Source organism: Siniperca chuatsi, linkage group LG9 (assembly GCF_020085105.1).
Source record: "Siniperca chuatsi isolate FFG_IHB_CAS linkage group LG9, ASM2008510v1, whole genome shotgun sequence".
Taxonomy (NCBI): domain Eukaryota; kingdom Metazoa; phylum Chordata; class Actinopteri; order Centrarchiformes; family Sinipercidae; genus Siniperca; species Siniperca chuatsi.
In genome coordinates this window covers 3,551,629-3,579,041 of record NC_058050.1, presented here as the reverse complement: position 1 = coordinate 3,579,041, position 27,413 = coordinate 3,551,629, and the positions used below count along the sequence as shown (strand labels likewise).

At 41.2% G+C, this 27,413-nt stretch overlaps 1 protein-coding gene across 3 annotated transcripts; it reads left to right on the top strand.

The window, feature by feature from the left end:
• The first annotated feature begins 5,883 nt into the window (after window positions 1–5,883).
• On the top strand, window positions 5,884–26,194 carry lingo4b (leucine rich repeat and Ig domain containing 4b). 3 transcript variants are annotated; one of them, XM_044209510.1, is made up of 4 exons: window positions 5,884–6,285; window positions 15,500–15,606; window positions 22,671–22,786; window positions 22,940–26,194. In XM_044209510.1, the coding sequence occupies exon 4, from the start codon at window positions 22,952–22,954 to the stop codon at window positions 24,764–24,766; it is 1,815 nt and encodes a 604-aa protein (XP_044065445.1). In that variant the 5' UTR covers window positions 5,884–6,285; window positions 15,500–15,606; window positions 22,671–22,786; window positions 22,940–22,951; the 3' UTR covers window positions 24,767–26,194. The 3 variants fall into 3 exon arrangements, with proteins under 3 accessions (XP_044065445.1, XP_044065444.1, XP_044065443.1); XM_044209509.1 differs by lacking the exon at window positions 15,500–15,606; XM_044209508.1 differs by lacking the exons at window positions 5,884–6,285; window positions 15,500–15,606 and adding an exon at window positions 20,182–20,376.
• Window positions 26,195–27,413: the final 1,219 nt, after the last annotated feature.

Genomic DNA, 27,413 nt, shown 5'->3' with positions numbered 1-27,413 from the left:
CATTCACTGTGAAAATGTTTCTGCACCCGTTTGCAACAGTTGAATGCTTGAATAGTTTGGCATAGTTCGGCAACAGCCCTTGAGGTATGTTTGCTCCCATTTGGTGGGTGTGTTGGGGCTGAAACCCAATGCAGCTGTGACAAAAACAGTGATGTTTAAAAACACTATAGTGTACCAAAAGGCCTTTAATGCGCATGGAGCATTTTAAATGTTTAAAAAAATCTACGCTCCCCGAGATTTATTTGGAGAGCACACACATCAGTGCGTCCATTCAGCTATTTAGTGGAGACCAGCACCCACGCTTTGCAACAGCAAGTTCAATCCATCACCATTACCTGGTTTGGAATCCAGAGATACTTGATGAGTATCATTGGTAATATACAGGGCAAATAAATTCTGCAGAGAGAATTTCATATAGTGTGTGTTGCTGTGTGTCTTGCTTCTAGGATTGTGAGGACCAACTTCAGTTTTATAACTTGAGAGTAGGAACATTTTTGAAAAGTGGGGGCATTTTGTCTCATCCTCGGTTCTTCAAAGGACATTTTGAGGTTTCAGACATGGTTTTAGGGTTACGGTTAGAATTAGGTTTAGGCTTAAGGGCCCACAAAGTGCTTGTTGCATCATCGAACAGTGTCTGAAATCCCCTTGCCCCATACCTTTCTGATGTTGGAATGGGGGGGCTGTTATTGACAATTTTTGTAACTTCCAGAAAGCGACATTTCAACAATCATGCTAACTTCACAAAGCCATTGGCCAGGTGTGCGGAGCTGAGAAAGTATGCAGGATTTGAACTTCTCACTCAAGCTCTTTGTTCCTTCTTCACACTAGGGCTGCGCCATTATACTATTTGTACCATTAATTTGTGGCGTCTAACCTGTTTCAATGATGGCAGGCTTCCAGTGTATCCATTCAGAACAGCTATAAACACTTGTGCTGTTAGACTTGGTCGGAGAACACCAGCTACCAACTAGTCCTCACAAGTACAGTAAGTACAAATGTGTGTTTGTGTGTGCAACCTGAGGTCCATGTTAAGCAGGTGAGTTTTCAGCCTGCAGTAGGGAACATCTCTGTTGTTCTGACCAGAGAGAAAAGGTCAGTCCACCAGGAGAAGCTAAACTAGACTGTGAAGAGAAGGACTCACTTGTTCTGAACTATTCCTATTTTCCAACACCGTCATTCAGAACTGCACTGATAAACAACAGCTGCACACTGTCAGCCCACTCACTTTTCAGTCTGAGCAAGTGATAGCTGTCCATATGACCATGAGGATCCTGGTTAAAAAGGATAATTCTCTCACAGGACGACTGAACTGAACTGAGTTGAACTGAACTGAGAAGTATGATGGATTGTCACCAGGGCCATTAAGGTTTTAAAACCAATAGTTTGAGGGTTTTTTTTAGATTGCATTTGAAAGCCTCATTAATAAACACAGGTAGTGTGCAAGTGTGTTTGTACAGTAGTGTTTATGTGTATCTGTATGTATGTGTGGGAGGGGGAAGGGGGTATTCCTCGCCTCTACTACAGATTTAAAGCCTGCTCATCTTTATTGTATCCAGCTGTTGTTCAATCCGGAGATTTGGCTGACCCACGCATTTCTGCCCATCTCTCCCTCCAAGCTGTGATAGTATACTGCTGTGGTAACATGCCAGCACTCACTCAATGTGGCGGATAAAAAAAGGAAAAAAAAAAAAAATAATAATCACAAATCTCCTCAGAGCTGACAGCTTGGGGATTTTTCCACCCATATTATTATTTGCACGCCTACGGCACCCTGGATGTGTTCTAACAGTTACTTTGTTGACAAAAAGCTGCTTTTATGTGCATCAGCCTGTTGGGATTCATCGTAAAGCACTACTCCTTCATTTTTCTGTACTTACCAACAGTGGTGAAAGAAAAACTCTAATCTTATAAAAAGAAGAAAGATGACGGTGCAAGAAGCATGAGCTGTCAGACGACCAAACAGGCTGTAAATGTTCCTAGAGTTTAGCAATTAAGTTGGTGAGTACATTGTCATTAGGAAAGGTGGCTAAAACTACAAAAATAAGACCAAAGTTGTACACATGAAACCAGAATATTCCATTAATGGAAAGTTCTGCTTAATGAAATGTATCAAAGTCTTAGCTATGAAATGTAGTTAAACATACATTCCCTGAAGTGCCTACTAGTGACCCCAAATCCTAAAATTACTTCCCAGCTCAGAGAAATTTGGGGATTTGCCACACTGTATTAAAATCCCAGCGTGTACCTTATCAAAGAATTAGCAAAGAAATATACTTTATATATATATATATATATATATATATATATACATAACTTCGTCCTTCACCCTCCGCGGGTGGTCTCATCCTTCGAGCTTGGGTCCTCTACCAGAGGCCTGGGAGCTTGAGGGTTCTGAGCCCTTGGTATTTCTCTAGTTTCTCATGTTCCTTTGTCCTGATGTTGCCATCACTTGGTATTGCCACGTCAACCACAACGGCTTTCCTCTGCTGTTTGTCAACCACCACGATGTCTGGTTGGTTCGCCATTACCATTCTGTTTTATTCTATTCATTGCTTTTTTACCAGTCTGAATCTGGAAGTCCCACAGGATCTTGGCTCGGTCATTCTCTACCAACAGTCTGGATGACTTCACAGAGGTTGTGACGTCCTACATCAGCTTCTGTGGAGACTGCTGTGTACCATCACGCACCAGGGTGAATTCTAGCACTGACAAACCCTGGTTCACAGCTAAACTCAGACAGCTAAGGTTGGAAAAGGAAGAGGTGTTCAGGAGTGGGGACAAGGACAGGTTTAGAGAGTCAAAGTACAGGCAGGATCCCCGCAAAGCAGCCAGACCAGACTCTGTCTCTCCATTCACCCTGAAGCACTGCGCCGATCAGCTGTCTCCAGTGTTCACGGACACCATCAACACCTCACTGGAGACATGCCACGTACCAGCCTGCTTCAAAACCTCCACCATCATCCCCATCCAAAAAACAAAAACAAGGACCACAGGACTTAATGACTACACGCCCGTCGCCCCGACCTGTGTGGTGATGAAGTCTTTTGAGCGCCTTGTGTTGTGCCAAAACCATCACTGACCCAGTTTTCCTACAGAGCCAACAGGTCTGTATACGATGCAGTAAATATGGCCCTCCATTTCATCCTCCAGCACCTGGACTCCTCAGGAACCTATGTCAGGATCCTGTTTGTGGATTTTAGCTCCGCCTTTAACACCATCATCCCGGCTCTGCTGCAGGACAAGCTCTCCTAGCTGAGTGTGCCCCCTCCACCTGCATGTGGATCACAGACTTCCTGTCCGACAGGAGGCAGCACGTCTCTGACTCCTGAACCATCAGCACCAGTTCCCCTCAAGGCTGCGTCTTTTCCCCTCCACTCGTCTCCCTGTACACCAACAGCTGCACCTCCAGTCACCAGTCCGTCAAGCTCCTGATGAACCACGTTGAACCAGGATTAAAACATTTCAGGACTGAGGCAAATCTTTTTTTGAAAAGATAAATTTGGAGAAGTGATTTAAAAGATGTCACTGATTCAGCAAGCCTCAGATCCTCGGGCAGGGAGTTCCAGAGCTGAGGGGCTTCTAAAACTAACTGGTAACTGAAGAAAGGCTAAAACAGGTCTGGTATGATCATGTCTTCTAGTGCTTGTTAAAAGCAAAACTGAGAAGACACAAAAGCATGAATGACCTTCTCCAGATCAGGTCACTGGTTTTTAATGGGACATAAATGTTTGTGTCATCTGCACAACAATGGTATTGGATTTTGTGTTTATTTATGATCTGTCCCAGTGGTAGCATGGACATACAGGACAACAAGGGGCCAAGGATGGACCCTTGGGGAACACCTCAGGTACGAGGGGCCACTGAAGAGGAAGCATTACCCATGACCACTGAGAAAGTCCTGTTTGATAGATAGGATTTGAACCGTTTTAGAGCAGTGTTCCTGAAGTCAACCCACTGTTCAAGGATGGAGTGATCCACAGTATCAAATGCAGAGCTTAAATACAGAAGAAATAAAACTGAGCAATCACCAGCATCAGCTGTGAGTAAAAGGTAATTTGTCACTTTGATTAGAACTGATTCGGTGCTCTGACATGCACGGAAACCTGAAATTTGTCACATCTCGGATGTCACAAGTAAAATAAGTCAACTCTAAGTAAACAGTCTTCTCTAAAACTTGATGGCAAATTAAATTTAATGGCTATTTAGAAATGGGTCTAAAATTTTTAAAATCCACAGGGTCAAAGCTTGATTTTTTTAAGAAGTGGGTGTGCTACTGCGTGCTTAAGGCAAGAAGGAACACTGCCAGTGGTGCAGTCCGAACAACTTGGACCACAGCGCTCTCAAGACAGTGAAGATGGTTGTGGATTTCAGGAACAACCCAGCCCCACTGGCCCCCATCACCCTGTGTGACTCCCCAGTCGACACTGTGGAGTCCTTCCGCTTCCTGGGCACCATCATCACCCAGGACCTCAAGCAGGAGCTGAACATCAGCTCCGTCACCAAGAAAGCCCAGTAGAGGATGTACTTCCTGCAGCAGCTGAAGAAATTCAACCTGCCAAGTTCATTGACGGTGCACTTCTACACCACCATCATTGAGTCCATCCTCACCTCCTCCATCACTATCTGGTACTCTGCTGCCACTGCCAAAGACAAGGGCAGACTGCAGCATGTTATTTGCACTGCTGAGAAGGTGATTGGTTTCTTCCCATCTGCAGCTGGCCTCATCAACAAGACCCTCACTGAAACGTACTCTGATCCCCCATAGACCCTACACGTTACATTAACGTACAGTCTCCACATCTGTCTCAATGCCATACATTAACGCACATCTTTTGGACTATTATCTCTGTACTTTGCACATATTCCTTGTACTTCATACTGTGAATTTTTGCACATTCCTTGATCAATATTTAGCACATTCCTGCACAGACTATACAGCTCTTTAATTCTAAAAACAGATATATTGTACATGCTTACTTATAATATCTTTTTCATATTTTTATTGTCAAGTTTTCTATTTTCTATTTATACTTTTGTAGTACTTGTTTTTTAATATTTTTATTTTCTCTTACTATGTTTATTGTTATGCAGCAAAATACCAAAGCAAATTCCTTGTTTGTAGAAAGCTTTAGTGTTCCTTCCTTTACAGTAAAGAATTTTGGGCTACAGATCTTGGAACCCTTAAACTAAACTGTAACATTTCTTTACTGCTCTTTGAAATTACAGGAATATCACTTTTTTTCTGGGTTGTTGTTGTGTTTTTTGTCTTTTTGGTCAAACAGCTGCCAGTTCTGTCAGCTAGGTGACTTTTATTAAGCATTACATCAATCCTATAGCCATATACAAACCCTTATACTTTGCAAAGTAAAGTCACTTCAATGACCAGAAAAGTGCAGCGGAATCAAAAAAAGTGTTTGTTTTTTTTCCAGTTTCCAGTTTTCCCATTTGGAATGTAATACAGTAAATTGAAATAAATCATGCAAACTGCAAAAGTACAGCAGGCTATTTGATTGAATGTAGCCTCTTATACTGCTCGTCAAAACTTCAGTCATTACTCACTGAAAGTGGTGATATATTACATACATTTGATATTTTACTTCCAAAACTAGTCTCGAAAAGCACATACGTCCTCTTACTGTCATGCACTTACTTGATACACACAAGTAGTGGACATTTGTTGATGCGAACAGGATGATGGGATTTATCTTTCTTAAACATTTATAGCGAAAAGGGAGTTCTGGTAACAAAAGTAACGACATCATTTGTGTTGGTTAAAACTGTAATAGAGCCATTATTCGTTACACTACTCGTTACAAGGGGATTTTAAGGCATTACGGCTCCGACGCATGGCGCGGATCCAGCCTTAAATCTGTGGGACTTGTGTTCCAGCTGAGCGGAGGGATGGAGATGCGGAGGGCGCAGCATCAGCAGAACCGCGGTCAGAGTGCAGCAGCTTCTCCACAGCATCACCACACACAACAAGACAGACACAGACACAGTCGACCTAAATTATTTTAGTAGCGCAATTATCCTAAAACTCCCCGAGGTATTCAGCAGTCGGAAAGGGAAATTAATGAAGAAGGAGGGCGAAGTAAATTGACCGACTCTGCTGTGACAGATGTTGGAAAAGTCTGGCTGAATGTAGACAGAAGAGGAAGAAGAAGAAGAGGAAGAGGGAAACTGTCCTGAAAGGAGATGAACACGTTTTTCAGTTGGAGGCGGACGATGAGCGTTAAAGAGGTGGAAGCTTTGTTGCGATGTTTCCTTCACTGAAAGCTTCAGCTGGTGAGTTTACTCTGTATTTCACGATTTCTTATTCTTTTTTCTAACACCCCCATCCCCCAAACTACTTCCAGGTTTCCATCACTTTTACTTGTTGTTGAATCTGAAAACAGCTAAAACATCCCAGCATCATTTCTATAAAACCCCGTAGTTATTTATAGCATGAATGGAGTTTAGAGTTAGGTCTTGATGGGATGTTGACCTCTCCTTTACTCTGATTTCTATAATATAGAAGAGATTTGTACTGTGTCTAGGTACCTAATAGCGACTCAATACTGACTTTATGCTATTCATTGTACCTCGTTCATTGTTACGGAATCACTATAATTATTCTCAAATGTTCCTTTTGGTGCTGCCACTGCGTTCTGTGGTTGGATTTGCGCAGATTGCGCAGAATTTTCACTCAAATCAGATTGAAGGTGGCACTAACAAACGAAAACTTGAATCTAGTGATTCATCTGTAATCTGTCATATCTGAAGCAAAGTCTCCTGATAATTTGTTGTTGGCTGGTTTTGTTATTCTTGTTGTTTTGATGGTTTTGTTTCCCTCTGGAAAAGGTCGACAGTTACGACCTATTTTGACGTTTAAGCATGGGGACTTTTTTATTTTCTAATGTCGTTATAGTCCAAACCAAGTCTCTGCAATGAAAAATCCAATTATAAAAATGCCCACAACACTGCTATACTATTAGTAACTTAGATTGTGTCTGAGTTTGAATACTGACCCATTCATATTTGTATTATATTCTCTTTTCTATAAACCTAGAAAAATGTGTCATTACCACTTTACTATTCAGCCGAGTTGCTTTGCTGTTTGTGAATCTGTCTTTTTGTTGTTGTTTTTTGTGGACTTACACTCTGTCCATGTGAACAGTAATCCTCAGGATAGTTTGTTCCATAAACCTAAAAAGGGCCACAGCAGACTGTGTTTTAACTGCATTTCAGCAGGATTACAGACATCAGTAACTGCAGCCTCATTTCCCCCTGGGACAGCGTGAGGCTGTGTGTGTTTCTTTTTAAATCAAGATGTTTCACTCTCACAGTGACTCTAATCAAACCTCTGTTTGTCAAAAACTTTATCGCTTCCAAACTTCTCATGTTAGATTTGATTATCATCTCACCTGCAAACTGATATGAGCCAGAATCAGCATTTTAGTGAGGGTGCAGAGGTGAACTCAGACCAGCAGCAAACTCTCTGTCCTCTCCTACTGTCATAATGAGGACACACATCACATCGGTTGCAATGTGGCTCAGGAGGAGAAGATCACCATCAAGGGAGAACCAAGGATTTGACGCTTGGGATTCTGCCAAATGGGCAATTTAATCAGAGGGCATTTTATGCACAGGAAGTATGTCAGTCTCCTTGTTAGGGAATGATTTATCTGGACTGTTATATTGGGCAGCTGCTCCAGACCTCAATTGATTGCCTCAGGCAAAGACGACGAGTCTAACTAGTTTCTTTGCTTTGCCTTCATGGCCTCAGTGGTAGAAATATGGGCCCAGGCATTGAAGTTCTTTGTGTCTATGCAGTGCATTCTGGCTCACACTAATGTAGCAGTTTGCAGTTACAATGATCTACATTGTTCTGGCAGTGTGGCTTTTTTTTCCCTACAAAAAGCAAAATATTTTATACTTTTTCAAATATTATAACATTACCACGACACCTGGATTTTTAGATGTGTACTCCCTGAGTTTCTTTTTGCATCCAATAGTGCTCCCAAATCTAAAACATTTCCTCCCAGCCCTGTAAGTTATTAAACAATAAGAGTGAGCTCAGAAGAAATTAGGAGATTTAAGTTTTTGTTAGGTTTGTGGGTTAAATTAAGCCAAATGATTTGGGGCATAATGAGAAAAGCTTTGGTCATGGTTTCACTTAGTTTGATTCATTGAAAGGCCTCCCTGGTTGAGTTCAGAAGACCCAAAAGGTTTTGAGATCAATATTTCTGTTTCACATGATATTTTGTAGCATGAAAATTTTGCAATATGAGGGTTTTTTTTGGCAAAAAATTCCAATCACAAGCTCCACTTACTGTACTTGGTGTTATCAAAGCTTTCAGTCTCATCATGTAGCCTTCCTCAGTGGATGGTTTCGTTGTCAGGAATTGTCAGGACTCCTCAGTTCCTGAGGAAGGCCACAATATGTGGATGGAAGTTTCAGAAACACCATGTGTTGAGAATTTTTTTTAAACTGCTATTTTCAAGAATGAACTCTCAAGCCCAATATTTATTTTTTAATTTGGGAGCTCTTTTGTTTTCCTACAATTACCACAACTAATAAGACGGTGTAGTCCCTCATTCGTCCAGGAGTGTTCTATCGTAGAAAAGGTTTCAGTCGGCAGTTTCGGCTCCCATCCGAAGTCATTCTCAATTGTGAATCAATTGAGAATGACTTCCGGATGGGAGCCGAAACGTCTTGATTCTGAAAACAGTGTCCAGATGACTACGACTGAAACCTTTTCTATGATACCACAACTAATGTCTTACTACGATGACATTTTTTAGGGGTGGGAACAGAAACCCATTTACCCCTTTAAAACAAAGAAAATAAGGTAGGTGGAAATCTTAAAAAATAAACAGCCTTACCAACATGTAACAGCTATTAATTTTCATACAAAGCACCAAAGAATTAAAGTGAATCAGGCTCTGAGATTATATTAGCCTTCATTGAATATCCAGTGTCTACCACCAATGTATTATCTACTACCAACACTATACAAGTATCTCCCTGAACACAGATATATCAGGCTAGTCTGGGAGACCTGACATGAAATCAAGAAATCTTTGTCTATTTTATTTTTCCATTTATTTTTTCAAGTAAACTTTATGTTTAAAGTCAATAATGTGTCCCTGCGTTTCCCCACCATTTAATGAGTGTGATGGGTCAGCCTGCCTTGAAAAGCTGCGAACATACTTCATATTTTTTGAATAATTCTTCATGTTTAAATGTATTCCAGATTAGCAAACGTAAAAATATCGAAATGCTGCTTGCACACTATGTCACTGCAGCTTTGATTTCTTTCCAACTGCAGCGCCTTAATTCCAGGCTTAGCCAAAGATGTTGGCGAGCTGTCTGGGAGAAGATGTATCTGAGCCCGGAACAATGCATCCGCACATCAACCCACCACGTTTTCAGTCTTAACAGCCATGAGATTAACGCTGCAGTTATGTTCAGCACTTCTCTTGTTTTTGCAAAGAATAAATGTCTTAGTTTTCACATCAAGTCTTTCCTGAGTTGGTTTGGTTGTCTTTTCATCTGAATCTCAACCAGACCTGCTTTTGGAGGGTTTGCACATGAAAACATATCTCTAGGCCAGAATATGTGGTGCACAGCACTTTTGAACCCACTGTACATATAAGCACTATTTAGGCCACACAGTCATTTTAAGTCTTTAGATGAATAGAGAGATCAGATGTTCACAGCCACAGGACAAATGTAGTCAGGGCATGAATGAAGAGTTGAATGCCACTGGCCTGGGGCTTGTGTCAGCAGCAGCCTTGTGTTGTTTGGCCTTCAAAAAAGCATCTTTATATTAGAGGGTTTCTTTCATGATGCATGTTTTCTTTCATGTCATGTTTCCTTTTCCAAGATGCGTGTGTCCTTTACAGTCTGATTATATTTATCTGTTTTCATTGTATGGACTTCCTGTCTCATATGCACATACATCTGCACAATCAGGTTTGAAAGAATTAAGTAGAACTGAACCACATTCCAGCCTGTCTCTGTTTTCAGTAGCATCAAATATCAGTAGTTGTATCTGCAGAACTATCCACCTGAAGCGTTAGATAGATCTATAATATCTATAGTAAAGAATATGAGTCACGGCACGAACAAAACATAACAGATCTGATCATCAGCTTAAGTTCAAATCTGTTTTTAATATTCATATCATATATGCTCAGTGTCATGGTTCTTGTACAGAACAGGGACACGATACTAACAGGCAGGCCTGGCTGAAAATGGCAAGGAAACAACATAGAAGACCTGGCAAATTTGAGGAGGAACGTGGCCGATATGTACACTGGTGCTAAATGAGAGAACACAGGACAGGTGTGGCAGGAAGGAACTGGGTAGGGAGAGGGAAACTCTGGGGGCATCTGCAGGGGCTAGCGGAACAGTAGCCCCGTTTGGGGCAGTCCTGTATGCTTCCCTCAGAAAAGCTTAGGGATGTTTTTGCCTTCTTTTCCCATAGATTTTCATTTGTCCTTGGCTTTAAAGCTGATGAGGATTGATATCCTTTAGTTGGTGCTCTTCTTGGTGGCCATCTGTCAAGCCATCGTCTGTTGAGTCCGGGGGGCGCAAGGCAAGGTTATTGTTATGAATTACAAATATAGTGGTGTGAAAAAGTGTTTGCCCCCTTCCTGATTTCTTATTTTTTTGCATGTTTGTCACACTTAAATGTTTCAGATCATCAAACAAATTCAAATATTAGTCAGATAACACAAGTAAACACAAAATGCAGTTTTTAAATGAAGGTTGTTATTATTAAGGGAAAACAAAATCCAAACCTACATGGCTCTGTGTGAAATAGTGATTGCCCCCCCTGTTAAAACATAACTTAACTGTGGTTTATCACACCTGAGTTCAATTTCTCTAGCCACACCCAGGCCTGATTACTGCCACACCTGTTCTCAATCAAGAAATCACTTAAATAGGACCTGCCTGACAAAGTGAAGTAGACCAAAAGATCTTCAAAAGCTAGACATCATGCCGAAATCCAAAGAAATTTAGGAACAAAATAGAAAGAAAGTAATTGAGATCTATCAGTCTGGAAAAGGTTATAAAGCCATTTCCAAAGCTTTGGGACTCCAGAGAACCACAGTGAGAGCCATTATCCACAAATGGCGAAAACATGGAACAGTGGTGAACCTTCCCAGGAGTGGCCGTCCGACCAAAATTACCCCAAGAGCGCAGCGACGACTCATCCAAGAGGTCACAAAGACCCCACAACAACATCCAAAGATCTGCAGGCCTCACTTGCCTCAGTTAAGATCAGTGTTCATGACGCCACCATAAGAAAGAGAATGGGCAAAAATGGCCTGCATGGCAGAGTTCCAAGATGAAAACCACTGCTGAGCAAAAAGAACATTAAAGCTTGTCTCATTTTTGCCAGAAAACATCTTGATGATCCCCAAGACTTTTGGGAAAATACTCTGTGGACTGACGAGACAAAAGCTGAACATTTTGGAAGGTGTGTGTCCCATTACATCTGGCATAAAAGTATCACCGCATTTCAGAAAAAGAACATCATACCAACAGTAAAATATGGTGGTGGTAGTGTGATGGTCTGGGGCTGTTTTACTGCTTCAGGACCTGGAAAACTTGCTGTGATAAATGGAACCATGAATTCTGCTGTCTACCAAAAACTCCTGAAGGAGAATGTCCGGCCATCTGTTCGTGACCTCAAGTTGAAGCGAACTTGGGTTCTGCAGCAGGACAATGATCCAAAACACACCAGCAAGTCCACCTCTGAATGGCTGAAGAAGAACAAAATGAAGACTTTGGAGTGGCCATGTCAAAGTCCTGAATTGAATCCTATTGACATGCTGTGGCATGACCTTAAAAAGACAGTTCATGCTCGAAAACCCTCCAATGTGGCTGAATTACAACAATTCTGCAAAGATGAGTGGGCCAAAATTCCTCCACAGCACTGTAAAAGACTCATTGCAAGTTATCGCAAACGCTTGATTGCAGTTGTTGCTGCTAAGGGTGGCCCAACCAGTTATTAGGTTTAGGGGGCAATCACTTTTTCACACAGAGCCATGTAGGTTTGGTTACCAAAACTGTCAACCTGACAATTACACCCATTTCACGCAGTGATTGGCCAGGTATGTGGGGATTTGAAAGTCAGGCAGGGTTTGAACTTCTCTCTCAAGCTCTCTCTTGCCATTCTTCACAGGACTATTTCCCTCACTGTTTGTGTGTACAACCAAGTGCAACACCATGAATGCCTTATATTCATTCATACGATTAATTGCATCGAGACTACTAAGCCATGCAAATGACACAGCATTTTTGAAGAGAGAGAGATCAGGGAAGAAGTGTGATGCAGCTAGGAGGCTAACACTTTAGCCTTTAGATGTGGTTGGATGACACAAAATATGAACTAATTCTTCTCAAGCACCCTAAACTCCTTAACAACCTACCCATTTCTTCTTCTATTAATTCCAGACAAACTACTCTTGCTGCTATTGGAAACACTAATTCCTGTCCAGCAGAGGAGAACATCAAATTTAAAAGCCACCATTAACTGGCTGTATGTTCAATATTTCCAAAAGTCCATTTTCTATGCCCATTTAGCCAAGGTTGTGGGGGCTAGAGCCTATTTAGCATGCGATGGGCAAGAGGCAGGGTCCCTGGAGAGGTGGCCGATCCTTCACAGGGGCCCAAAAAATTATCAAAAGAATAACTAAAAGTAATTGATATGATGATGTCACGGTCATACATTAAGGTGGCATATAGAGGATAAGGAGAAGCAGTCAAATTATCAGGTCAAAGGATCTTTCTTGCCTGCTGCTGGCTGGTCGAAGTGTTTGTACAGTTGCATTTCCCTCCACATGCATCACGCTCTCCCTGTGAAAGGACAAAACTCCAAGACTATTATCACCAGAAACAATGACAGCACAGGTAATTTGTTCAAATGCTTGAAATGATCGGCGTTCAAGCGTTCTTGACAAGTGACCTCTTGCAATCGTGAGATTGTCCTCTCTCAGTAGCAAAGGCAGAAGTAGTGTGATACCACCACAAAACCTCTTAAAGAGTTTTTTCCCATCCAAACTGAAGGTCTAAGGACAGTGTCGTATGCTGTACAGATCAGAAAGCCCGTTAAAGGAATATTCCACTGATTTAGCATTGCACTTCTATAACATTGTCGAAATTGGAAGTTGTTGTTGTTCTTCTTCTTCCTTGTCCAAACCAACAACAACAGCAGAATTGTGGTACCTCAATTTGATAGAAAAGGGGAAAAACCTGAACCTAAATGCAATTTCAAAAAAGAAATCTCACCACTGAATTCTAATCCAATACACATCTTTTTGTCAAATTCAGTGAATATCTCCTCACCGTCCGCTAGCTGTCTGTTCAGTGTGTGCGCTGTTTGTACACAGCCCTGGCTCTGTAAATGGGAAACAAAGTTGCTTGGACCAAGCAACACAACACTATTCCAGCCATGATTTGTGTGTCAGGTAATGTTAAATGACTTGCCCACGGACTTTCAGCTTACTTTCTAGTTTGCCAAGATATGCTGTTGTTGTGATGTTAGCTATAGAAGCAGGAGAGTTGTGAGTATCGCTGTCTAGAGCTGGTGTGCTGCTCTGGGAAATCGTCTCGTCCTCTCTGGCTGTAGTAACAGTTTGCTAACCCACAACCTAGCTAAGCTAACCCACATCCTAGCAAACGTTAGTTATATTACTTGCTGTATCGTTGTTCGCTCTGTATCATGGTATTTGTCATGGTATTTGTAGTATTGGTATTTCTCCAGAATCTCATACTCCACCTTTAACTGGTAATGTAGCATGAAGCAAAATACCATTACTATGGTTAACTGCAGTTTATCACATATTTATTTAGAACAGCCATGTAAGTTTGCACGTGTGTTAAGTGTACGAAGAGTCACCAAGGTAGGCAAGGCAACTAGTTTAGCTGTTATATTGTTGAAGATATTTCATGCAAGAGGCCTCCTCTGTTCTCCTGAGTGGTGGGGGACATCAACATGTCACTGTCAGGCTGTGTCACCAAAGGGGATACAATGTCTGGGACTCCCCCCCTTTGGTGTAGCACTTCTGGATATTTAAATTTGAAGTTACTTTGTTGTCACATAAAAAATGACAAACTTCTCTATAAAAACAGTTTCAATTTAGGACAGCATAGATGATCTATCTACGTCAGTGGCTGTGGGGAATCAAGTCTGTGACTTGCCAGTTACAGGAAGCATCCAATCCTCCTACACATGTACAACACTGGCACCCTTTTTTGCCTTTGCGCCACTCTGTCTGGCTCAGCCTCAGTTGGAAACCAGGTTGGATTGTGGATCGGCCACGTCAGATTAGCATGCAGGCCGGTAAGTGTGCCAAAGAGGAAAAGCTCCACCTGCACACCTGCAGTTGATCGCTTTTCTGTGAAATAGCAAAAAAATTCCAATAGTGATTTCTTTCCTCTTTTGTTCTCAAGCTTACCTCATTTCCTCTTAACCTGCAGAAATGAAAACTTGTAGAGCCATGAAAAGTCCCTATATAGCTTTCTTTGACACAACTTTTAGTTTTTGGAAGAAAAAGTAATTTTCATTCAATTTGGAGACACTTGAGTACTGACTTACTGTACTTTGCACCTTTGTTCAAGAACCTCTGTCACAAAAACATTTTTAATACTTTGTACTTTCTCTACATTACATCTTCCTTTTTCTCCTTATTTTTTGTTTTCCCACTTTTTTTATCCTTAATGCTCTTGTTCCCTCTCTTCTTATTGCTTTTGTCCCCTCCTTTTTCTTCCTGTTGCTTTCTTTCACTCCCTTTTCTTCTTGTTTTTTCCTAACATTTTCCCCTTATTGCTTCCCCCTTCTATTTTCTCATTATTGCTTTCTTTCTCTCCTTTTCTCCCTTTTGCATTCTTCCCGTCCTTTTTCCACCATATTGTGATTGTTCCTACGTTTTCTCCATATTGCTTTCTTTATGTCCTTTTTCACCTTCTTGCTTTTCCCTCCTCTTTCTCCCTTTTTTCCTGATCGCTTTCTTCTTTGTTTCTTTCAATGATCTGAAAAATGAACTCTACCCTTATACTATGTATCTGTACTTAGTATACTTTTACCACTTACCTACTACTTTTAGACTAGGATCAGAGTAGTTCTTCTCCCACTGGAATAAGGGACTTTCAGTTTTTGTCAAAGAGTCCTTCTATAATAGAAACATGAGGCCACGTTATATCTCTCAACAACCAGTGAAACAGCAACAGTCCCCTGCTCCACATTTTAGGAGGAGTTGATTGCAGTTGAAGTCTACAGTCAGTACGTATGTTGCCCTGATGATTTCCAGGTTAGGAGCCCTCTGTCTCCCATCAGTTAGCTTCTCTTTAATGCGTGACCTCCCCTCATCCCTCTGATGTACGTCGATGGATCCGACACATCATTGCTGTTAGCTGAGACGACCTAATTTGTCACATCGCATAGGCGCTGCACTGAGACTAATTCCCTTCCCTCATTTATTTGTGCTATTATTAATATTGCAGACGGCGCACTTTGCATGACGTCGTACAGAGTCTTAACTCTCTCCTCGTCAGAATGAGGAATTACAACAGAGTGCTTTACCCAACATGCAGTCTGGAACAAGACCGATGTGAGTGAATCACTGTGACCCACTTCCACCACACATTACATAGGTGTAAATACTCAAACACAGCCATACTTAATGCATCTGTCCCTTTACAGTTTTACATAGGCATTTCATGTAAATACATCTGGGTTACCAAATGAACAGAACAGACAATTAGAGAAAACAAAAAGAGAAATACTGATTAATAACAAGGCGAGACTATTTTATTTATATAGCACATTACAGGTAAAATCAATGCGAGTGAAATTAAAATGCATAAAACAGGTAATAGCAACAAAAGAAAAAAGAAAAACCACACTCCAAAATAAATTTCCTTAAATAAAATACCTTGCGTCTACCTCCCACACACAATCCACAAACATAGATATACACAGGCACACACTAATCATAAGCCAGAGAAAATAGAAATGTTTTCAGGTCACTTCTGAATGTGGATACTGTCGTGACAGATCTCATGTCATCAGGCAGTTTGTTCTTGAGTAAAAAGTTTACCATTACAAAATAGGCTACATAAAACCCAGTACAATCCATAACATTCAGATTAAATAAATATTTTTCAATGTGTAGGCACAGAGGCAAAAAATTTATATAATCCTATTTGTCACAGACACAAGCTTGCAGCCACACTGACACACACTTTTCTTTATCTTTCCCCCCACATGCCAATATCAACTATGCAACCAGGCAAACACACCCTTCCTTGGTGGCTTGCTTGACGTCCACACAGTCCGTAAAATGTTCTGCAATGAGTGCAAATATTATGTAATGTAGACATTAATTATGTGAACATGACATTGCTTCAGCTCAAACTGGATTATGTGATAACAATAGATGCTCAATTTTCACCTGTCCACCATTGTGCCATTCACCAAGTATAGCTAATAATTAAGGTAAGAGTAAGCATGTGGCAATTTGATGGATCTAGATGTGGTGATATGAGCCTGGGTTGTTACTGTCCACCATGTTTCAATATTAAACATCTTACTGTTTCTACTTTTATATCTGTCACAGACTCCTCTTGTAGTGGGAAAGGTTTCTTCATTATTTCCCTTGCATTTCAAACATTTTGTTAAACATAGATGAGGCTCCCAACATGATCTTGTTTACAAGCTCTTTCCCCAACAAACCCAAAGGGGAAAGACCAGGGGACTTTTGTTTTCCTGCTATGCACCCGACAGCTGTTCTGCCAGCAAACCTTTTAATATTTGCTGCTTGCATGCAGGAAGTCTCAGGGGCCGTCACACTGCAGCAGGTGCCAGAAGCCCATAAAAAAAACACACACACACACACACACACCAACTCCACCACCACCACACATTCAAACACACTTTTAACAATTCAAGCACACATGCTCACACAGAAAACACACAAAAGTGCAAAGACACAAGCTCACGCTCTGTGATCCCTGCGCTGTTGTTCTGTTCCAGCCGCTTTAATTGGGGATTTGAGCCAGGCTCTTGTCTTTCTCACTGTGACAAGCTAAAAATAGCTCTTTGACAAGTGTCAGAAAACCCAGCCAGGCTCAGACTGCATTCTCCGTCAGATGGGCTGCTTGGCACAGGGATTCATGCTCTGGGCTTCCGAACTCAGAAGGAAACAAAGACTGTCACCCTGTGGCCCATGTGAGGTCATGTTCCTGTTTCATGCACATGTTGCAATGGAAGTTTTCACCTAAATTCTTCATCTCCGCAATTGCATGCTGTCTTTCAAAGTTTTTCTCATTTTGCTGCAGGTCCCCAAGTCACAGGCAGAGATTGAGTGTCGAGGAATGGTAGATAAGGTAATACTTAAAAGACCCGAGCTCAGAGAGAGAGAGAGAGAGAGTTCCTTTGCAAAGCTAATGAAGCCATAGTGCAGGCGAGAAGGAGAGTTCAAGTCAATTGAGAATCATTGCCTCTTCTTTGCTTCTGGCCTTGTTACAGCAAGATAATGATATGCGTCGCTGTTCTCTATAGCACTTTGTTGAATATGATCCTGCAGAAATGCTCATGTTGGCAGTTTGGTGAATTAGATGAACACTAAAAATGTTCCATCAGAGGTGAGCTGTTGAATTGAGCATTTCTGGTGAGCATCATAATCAGCAAACAAACACCATACATGTTATCCCTCACTACCCCTCCACACCAAAAAACATTAATGACGTTAAATTAATAATTTTTGTCATTGTTTTTTGAATTTCACTAGTAATTTGATTAACATAATCCTTTCATAATCATAACCATCAGGGAAACATAAAGCAACTGTGGAGAGCTGTAACTAAATCTGCAGCTGTGTGCAGTCGGTGAAGAAAGTCCTAATTTTAACACGGGGTGGCAACTGTCCACAGATTGATGTAAGGCGATAAGGGACCCAGCTAAGAGACTTGATGAGTTTTGTCTGATGACAGAGGAGAGAGGGCAAACAGAGCACAGCCAGAGAAGTTGAATTATTTCAAAGAATTAAGGAATAGCGGGAGTTTACCCAAAAGATGGCTGGACTCTGCCAAAGGACTGTCTGAAGAGAGGTTACATTTGATTGGCTTTGATATTGTTTGCATTTTGGCATTGTGAGGGTTTATTAGGTAAGAGCTGGCTCCCGCTTGGCTTTAGGAGAGTGGATGTTTTTGAGCTATGCAAAAAGGTTTTTGCAGGGACATCAAATGGCAGCTTCATGTTGGTCAGCCAGGCTCTATCTGGCCAGGCTATGCAAGCAAATCCAAGAAACAACTGGATGGCCAGACTTCCCTCAGTAACCACACAAAAATTATTATTAAACTGAATTAAACAGAAATGATCAATGGACTTCTCAGAAATGACTGCAAGATGTAGAAAAAGCAGGAAGTTGAGTTTCATTACCAAAAGCTGTTACAGTAATTGTGTAATTTCATAATGAAAACTGCAAAAAGCTTTTCCTCAAACCAATATAACAACAACGTCACAATCAGCACTATATTTACAGATGGCCAACCAAACAACATTATTATTAAACGAAATTAAAGAGAAATAATCAACAAACTTGACGAAACAGCGAAATGACGAGCAGGAGGATAAACGAGTGTGACTACTGCTAATAGCTAAAATGTTACAGTAATTGTGCAGTTTCATAATACCTAGTTAAAGATTGAAAAAAAAATCCTCAAATTAATACACGACTGTCATATAGTGAATCATGCAAATTATAAAACACAAAGATAATCATGACAATTCAATGTCTTTTTTAAGAAAAGCTAATATCTAATTCTCCAATTCTAGCAAATCAATTATCAGCCAGGCATTATGAAATTATACAGAAAATATCTCAGCAATTAGTAGTAATTAAAGGCCACCATAATTCTGCTGGTAATTTCTGAGACATTCTGGGCTTATTTCGGTCTAACTTTGGACTTATTTCCAGCCTGTAATTTACAGGGTTATTCAACATTTATGAGCATGACTCAAAGTTGGAAACTACAGAAACAAGGCTCTGAATAGAGGGATTTGGGGTAGGAGTATACTGTCTAATTCCTAAAAACATTATGGTTATGAAAATAGATTCCTGTTCATTTGGCATAAAACAGTTCTGAATTATTCCTGAGGGTAACACAAGTTTGAGTTGTTTTGAGTTCTCTGTTTCAGAGTTTTCGACCACGGCAACAACAGCTCTTTAAGTGTCAGCTTGAATTTGAAATGGCATCATTAACAGAAATAACCAGTGGCTGTGCGTAATAGAAAATAGTTAGTGTAATTAACACTGTAACACAACACTCATGTGACTACGCTCCATGCAGGGTGAGAAATAGATTCCAAATGCATTTATTCCCTCACTTTCTAATTTGACGGACGGATCAGTCTTGGCCGTGACTCTGGGGTCGTGACCTTTGGCTGGACTGTAGCTTTATGATGTGTGCAGAGATACAGAGGAGGAACGATCCTGATTGGCTGGGAGGGTTCAGAAACTGACAGCCCACCTGCCTGAGAAATCAAACACCTGCCAGTCTCTGTCTTTCACAAGGTGGCTGGTGGGGGGGGGGTGCTGGCTCACATTTAAATTGTGAGCCAGCCCTCCCATATATTACACACAGTTCAATTTTATTTATATAGCGCCAATTCATAACAGAAGTTATCTCATTGCGCTTTAAACTGATATGAGTTCTTGATGGCTAAAAGCCAATATTTGTTGCCGATAATCAGTTTGTTTACGTTTGAATGTTTGCATCCAAGGAAGAGAGAGCCTGAAAAGTGTCTGAAAGACAATCATGGGACAATAAAACTTAATTCACGATCACAGATAAATACATTTTTAAAAATAAATCATATTGTTCTTTAAGGCACTGTCAACATATCGTGTTAGAAAAACTCAATGTTTAAAGGCCAAACTACATCAGACCTTTAAATCAAGAATTACCTTGCAAAAACTAATAAAAAATAAATAAATGAACGTTAAAACTTAATATCGTTTTTTTACAGATAGTTTTACTATAGCTGGAGTCAAGAGAACTTCCTCCTGATCAATCGTAGCTGGCTGAAGTCCAACATTTAATAAAAAGCCAGTATCGGTATCTGGTGTGTCTGCACTGTGATATATCAGTCTAACAGGAGTCCTGGGAGTCTAAGAGCACAAGTGTTGGGTTGGGAGTCAGCGCTCCCAGCCAACCAGTATAAGAGCTGTTTGCATGAAGCGCAGGGATGAGACAGAGACTGTGCAGCTCTGGGACTGTCGACAACTCTGCCGCTCAGAGGAGAGGCTGCAGCGAGGGCGAGTCCACTCACTGGAAACTGTCTGATGGTGGAGAGCGAGAAGCTGCAGCTGCTGCAGGTTAGACTCAGTCTGGCATTTCATGCTAAAGTATCGGCATAGTCTTAGCTGTATTTTTGAAGTATTATATATAATATCTCTGCTTGTTATGAAATATAACTTTGCTCTATTTGAGTGCAGTTTATGTTTTGGGCTTTGAGTTTTCTGTGCAGTTGTGGCACATTGTAGGTGCTGTGTTAAGAATTAGAGTTGATCTTTTAAGGTTAGTTTCCTTTGTTGCATGAACCGTAGCAGGTCTCAGCGGTGGTTGTTGGAGAGTGAAATACATAATTTACATCACATACTTTCCCAGCACCTGTTTATTCAACTGGCAAGACTAGACACTGGCAGAATAATGTAAGTATGTAATATTTCACCGTTCCACATTTCACATCAGTGGGCCACTTTTTGGACTCCCTTTCCTTTCAACAGTGTGCAGGTTACTTTTACTCTTTACTCAGTGTTGTTATCAATGACATTATTGTTTGTTCTAAATTGTCGGTTTTGATCCGTCTCTTGACTTTCGTGATTTAGGATTTGATCTGGTTTTGAGCACATTTTTCTACTTGAGATATACCAGTATTGATTCATTTTGGCAACTATGTTTTCATGTTCTCTAAACCTGAATTGTGATTAAGTATTTCACTCTAAATACTATATATCTAAAGAAAAATGTATGTCATTAATCAAAACGTATTGATTCTTTTGGAATTTTTGGAAACTATCCTAAAACAAAATCTTATATAGATTTGGTTGAACTTAAGGAGTTGTTTCTGTATACAGAGTCATTATTCTAAAACACTATGTACAGTACAAAATACAAATAATGATGAAATAATTAAAGAACAAAAAAACACAACAGTTATGACTTACATTAAGTTACAAGTGAAGTCAAGTAATCAGCCCAAAATCACACATTTCTCTTAAAGGGCTTTACAATCTTTACAGCACACTCCAACCATAGACTTTTGATTCGGATAAAAAAAAAAAACTCCACAAATATATACTTAAACAGCAAACCTTAGGAAGATGAGACAGAGTAGGGATCTCTCTTTCAGGGCAAACATAGGCCTACATGCAATAGGTATTATATATATAAAGGGTAGACAGAGTTACCTGCTATCTTTACCCTGATTTAACTACATTTTGAGATACTCTTTATTGTTTTTAAATGTTGTACTTGATTATTTGGTATATAAACTAATTTTATTCAGAAAATCTATATTGCCTTCACCCTGTTGCTGGCTCAGGCTCCAGTATGTGTGCCTGAATTCAGATGCCTGGCCCAGGGGGCAAAGCTGTCATCCCACTTAGGCCTCATCTGCTCTGTCAGAGACGTTGCGTATTAGGCTGGGCACACTAATACTTAATTTTTTTTTTTTAGGGCAGATCGTATGTGGACACTTCCACGGGTGTTAAGTACTGTTAATGGTACTTTTCCAGTCTTTGGGAGGATAAAATGTCCTGAGTAATAAGTGACACGTATTCTTTGATAATCAGTTAAGTAGGGATTTTGTTGTCTGCGGTACAGAGATGTAGGCCGGTCTTATCAGCTGCGACATCTGCTTTACACTGGGCACACTCTCCAAAATGTGGACTTTTTGTTGTGATTGACATCATATCAAATGACAAGTATAAAAATATGTACCAAGGGAGCACCAGAAATTAATTATGGGACACTGTCAGCAGTAGAAACAGTGTCACCATGTTGTTGTCCTGGTCTTCATCACACATCTGAGGACTTTTGGGGTGGATGAGTCTAATATGGCATCCACTGCTATAAACCTGACTCAACAAATAGCAAGCTTAAAATGCAAGAAACTAATAAAAACAGTTTGTCTTCCCTTCATTTAAGATCCACTTTGGTACCCTGGTATTCTTCTCCATGAGAAGAGCTGGTACAAAATGAACCATTTAAAGCCAGGGCAGGGCAGCCTGCTCAGAAAGTTGTGTTTGTAGCTGGTTTTTCATTCATCTGGTTTGTCCTGGTATTCCTGGTATTAGCAGGAAAACATACAAGTTGGAGCACCAAGCTGATGACATGGACAGAGTTTTTCTTATTTCAGTTCTTTTACATTTTTCTTATTTCTATTTGTCATACATTGAAGCTTATGGACATAACACTACACCAATAGACCAATGGCACATTTCCTCATTCACTGTGGTGGTGGGGTTAGATGAATTTAAACTGAAGGGGAACAGTTGTTTAAATCCACCAATTCAAGTGTTTTGGACATTAAGTTAAACTTTGCCTTAAAAACATTGTTTCTTTCATTTTGTTAAGACTTGTTTTTCTGTCTCTTTGTTCTGTCCAGGCCACTCTAAAGGGCATGTTATTGACGGAACCACATCTCTACAGAGGACTTAACTCAAGTCTGATTCCAACTTGACTGCCACTGGTTATGAAAATCTGCACTCCGAGACTGAAACGGTATGTCTTGACACAAGTTTAAACCAAATTGGGAAACTAAATCCAATACAAACATATCTTGGTTGGGATTTAACACTGTATTTCTTAATAAAATTCAGCATTAACTGTCAAAAGCATCAAAGCTAATGTATTTATGTCTGTGTCTCTTCTCAGGCTGGGGGTAAGATGTTTGTGGAGTCAGTCGTCCAGTGGGGGGCGTGGAGCATCCTGCTCCAGTTTGGACTGGGTGTATCTGCAGGAGGTTGTCCTCCACGCTGTGTGTGTCGACCTGAGGCTAAAGAAGTGATCTGCTCTGGCAAACATTTGAACTCAGTGCCAGAGGGATTTTCCAGCGATGCCAGGCGTTTGGATTTATCCCACAATAAGATTAAGACTGTGGGGCGCCGCCAGTTCTCTGGCCTCCTGCAACTTCAAGAGTTGGATCTCAGTGATAATATAATCTCCATGATTGAGGTGGAGGCTTTCCAGGGCCTACAGAATCTCAGGACGCTTCGGATTAAGAATAACCGACTCAAGATCATCCCGGTTGGGGTGTTTTCTGGCCTGTCCAGTCTGCGCTTTCTGGATTTGAGCCAGAATGAGATTCTGGTCTTCCTGGACTATACCTTCAAAGAAATGGTGAACCTGCAAACGCTGGATGCCGAGGAGAATGACTTGGTCTTCATCTCCCAGCGGGCTTTCTTTGGTCTGCAGAATCTGCAGGAGCTTAACATAGACCGCAGCAACCTGACCTCTGTTCCTACCGAGGCATTATCCCAGCTCCAGAGCCTGACACGTCTCCGCATGCTACGCCTCACGATTTCTACACTGCCCAACAATGCTTTCCGACGACTCCACCGCCTGCGTAGCCTCATGATTGCAAACTGGCCAGCACTGGACACTATGGCTAGCAACAGCCTGATCGGTCTTAATTTGACCTCGCTTGTCATCAGCAGCTGCAACCTAAGTGCTATTCCTTACTCAGCACTTCGTCACCTGGTGTATCTGCGCTTCCTGGACCTGTCCTACAACCCTATCACTGTTATCCAAGGTAATCTGCTAGGAGACCTCCTGAGACTCCAGGAGTTGCACCTTGCAGGGGGGGGGCTGCTACGAATAGAGCAGGGTGCCTTTAGGGGACTGGCCTACTTTCGCATGCTTAATGTGACATCCAATCAGCTCACTACTTTGGAGGAGAGCGTCTTCCACTCTGTAGGGAACCTTCAGGTGTTGCGGTTGGATGGGAATCCCCTAGCATGTGACTGCCGGCTCCTCTGGGTGGTCCGCCGCCGATTGCGCTTGAACTTTGATGGACATCAGCCCACTTGTTCGTCTCCTGATGCGGTGAGACAGCGTGAATTCAGAGACTTCTCAGAGAAGGAGCTCCCGAGGCTGTTTACCTGCCGCCCTGCCCGTATCATGGACCGCAGGCCGCAGGAGGCGAGAGTAGAAGAGGGCACTACAGTTCACTTCTCCTGTAAGGCTGATGGGGATCCATTCCCATCTATCACCTGGATCTCATCCCATAAGAATGTGGTTTCTCCAACAGGACGAATCAGAGTTTTGCTCAATGGTACTCTAGAAGTGCGTTTTGCCCAAGTTCAGGACAGTGGCACATATCAGTGCCTGGCGGGCAATCCAGCGGGCAATGACAGCCTGACTGTTGGTCTGTACGTAAAAGGACTCCCTCGTAACCGAACCATCCCCTTCCTCTCAGAGGAGGGCTGGGCAGAGCCTTCAAATCCCCAAGCAGCCAACTCCTCAGCTCAAATGGCCAAGCCATACCCGTTTGACGCAAAGACCCTGATCATCGCCACCACCATGGGCTTCCTGTCTTTCCTCAGCTCGGTGGCCATCTGTTTTGTCTTCATGTTCTTCTGGAGCCAGAGCAAAGGTCAGATCAAGCACACGGCAACTATTGACTTTGTTCCTCGGTCTTCAATGGGTGGTGGAGGAGGGGATGGAGGTGATGGTGGCAGGTTCACCATGAAACTTATTTAAAGCCAACGAAGAGGTGAAAGGGGTCTTCATATTGACTGCGAGTTCTTCTGCACTATTGACCTCCATTGGGACACTTAAGGACAGAGACCTCTATTCAAAGGCCCCTTTAGAAGACAAATCAGAACCAGTTTGTTGGACTTGTGCTAGGCCTCTTCTAATTTTAGAGTGGAAAGTTACATCTCAGCACCCACTTTGCTGTGTTATCTAACTAATGAATATCTCATGATCCTGGAATAGAAAGATGTTAACAGATTGTTGGCAGAGCTGTCTCGTGGTTGCAGTGCATTTGTTTTCAACAACTTTTACCTTGAATAAGCAAATGACCACTCACCTAGCACAGGTGTCTTTTTTATGTAGCATGTAATTATAAAACAGTTTTAATTTTCACAGATTTTGGGATTAACACATGAAGACAATTTCAGTTTGACACGATTATCAAGGTTTCTGCATTGTCAAAACATATCAGGTGCTTGTTTAATCATCCATTTTGTACAAGTGTGCTCAGTTTTATGTCTTCACTTGCCAATACAAGCCAAGTAAACATTTGCCCTTTTGACCCACCAGTTGCTATTTCTGCTTACCCACAGAGGATCATGTCAAAGACTGCCAATTCAGCATTGGCTGTAAGACTTTAACATGTTAATATGTGACTACAAAGCTTTTGATACTCGCAATAAATATATGGAATAGACTAGCCAAATCATTTCTAATTCTCAACTTTATGGTTAAATCTTGGACATTTTGGAGCTTTGTAGTATATTTCAGGTATGCTACATTGGAGACGTGCTTTTCTGTAATGGCTACTGCTTACTTTAAATGATCATGTAGCAGTGTAAAGGGACTGATAGCATACCATAATGTACATAGGAATGTATCCTTTCCCATTTCATACTTAAAACAAGTTTGTCAGGTCCAAATTCGATCACTGTCTTTCTTTTGTAACATATTATTTTATCATGTAATTACATTAGATGACTCTTTGTTCCATCACAAGATGCTATGATTTCTTCTTTTTATATTCAAGAAACCACTTTTTTATTTTTTACCCACACAAAATATGTGCCTCAGTAACATTCTCACCATCGACAGAGAGAATGCTCACCTGATTGTTATCTTGTAAATATTTAGGTCAAGGGCGTTTGTGTGCGCTGGGTTTATTCTCTCATTTTGTCTAGTTCTGGGGATTAGTGTCACTCAAATATGCCACTCTTGTTGTGTATAAACGTAACTATATAGATGCACTACGCACAAAGCAATGCTTTATTATGCCAGGAAAAAAGGATGTAAATGATGCACACATATAGCAATGACAGGTTTTTTTTTTTTTTTTGCTATCTTGCTATCATAAATGACTCAACCAGTTCCCCTATTTTTCACTGACTTTTTTTTTCTTCAATTTACTTTATTAAATGCCTGTATTCAAACCTGCCTCGTGTGTATGGATTGCCTTTAATTGTTTCATGAAAACCAGTTTGGAATGATATCAAATGGGGGGAAAAACGGATCCAATCATCATAAAACCAATCTCTCAGTAGATCTTCATCTGAAATGACTCCATTGTTGGGAAATTGGCGAGAGGACACATTTTCTTGCATAACCAAAGCACTTAATCTCTGTGCTGTGAGTCCATTGTGAGGACTTTGTGTTTCAATCAGAGACAAAAAGTGGCCTTGTTGGCCCTTTGTAAGACAACAAAGCTACGGCTGGCAGTTTGCCACACAAATGTACGTTTGTCTTTTGTTTTTTCTGAGTGAAGATGAAGGATTATGTGTGCAGAGGAATACTGTTGTGGCTGTCTGTTTTCTCTCAGAGCCATGTGTAGCCCTGCTGAAATACAATGAATCTCTTTAGACATAAACTGACATTTCCTGTCTCCTCTGCTGCATATCCTTCACTGCTGACTCCCCATGAAAAACAAAATATTGCATTTGAGAGTGATAAGCCAAACATTAACCGATGAATTACCCTCACTTTACCTTAGTGCAGTTTAGAGACTTGCACTGCTTAGAGTGGATTCACTGAACAGAACATCATTTTGCCCCCCATCCCCCCCCAAAAATCAAGAAAATAAATTATAATCACGTGTATGAGCAGAGATTTAAACCCTTCTGGATTACCTCTGCATGTCTCAATCTGTTATATAGGTCTGTCTGGCGGGTGCTATCCTCTGGCCCAGCTTGGCCTGTCACATTATCTATTTTAATACAACTATTTGCTCCCATTGGACAGAAAGCCAAAGGGGCAGATTAAAGTGGTGTTTATAAGCCACTCCCATGACTGGCATGCACACACCACCGAGAACATTATGGTCTTTTGCATCTGCCGTTGGGTTAGTTTCAGGCTCCTCCTCTGGTTTGACAGCAAAGATAGGAGCAGAATTTATTTATAACAAGAGATGCATTTTACGTTTACGTTGTAGGCATTTGGCTGACACTGTTATCCAGAGTGACAGGGGAATAGGCTTAAATGATTAGATCACCTAAATTACAAGCAGCTAACAGCGAGGGTTGCTAAACTGAGTATTCCTGTGGTTGCAGTTTATATATGCTGGAAATAGAATAGCAAGTAAGAAGCAAGACTACATTTTTCTTTTAGCTACTACTCAGATGGAATTGGCCTTTACTGGACAATGGTGGTCTCTCCAGCC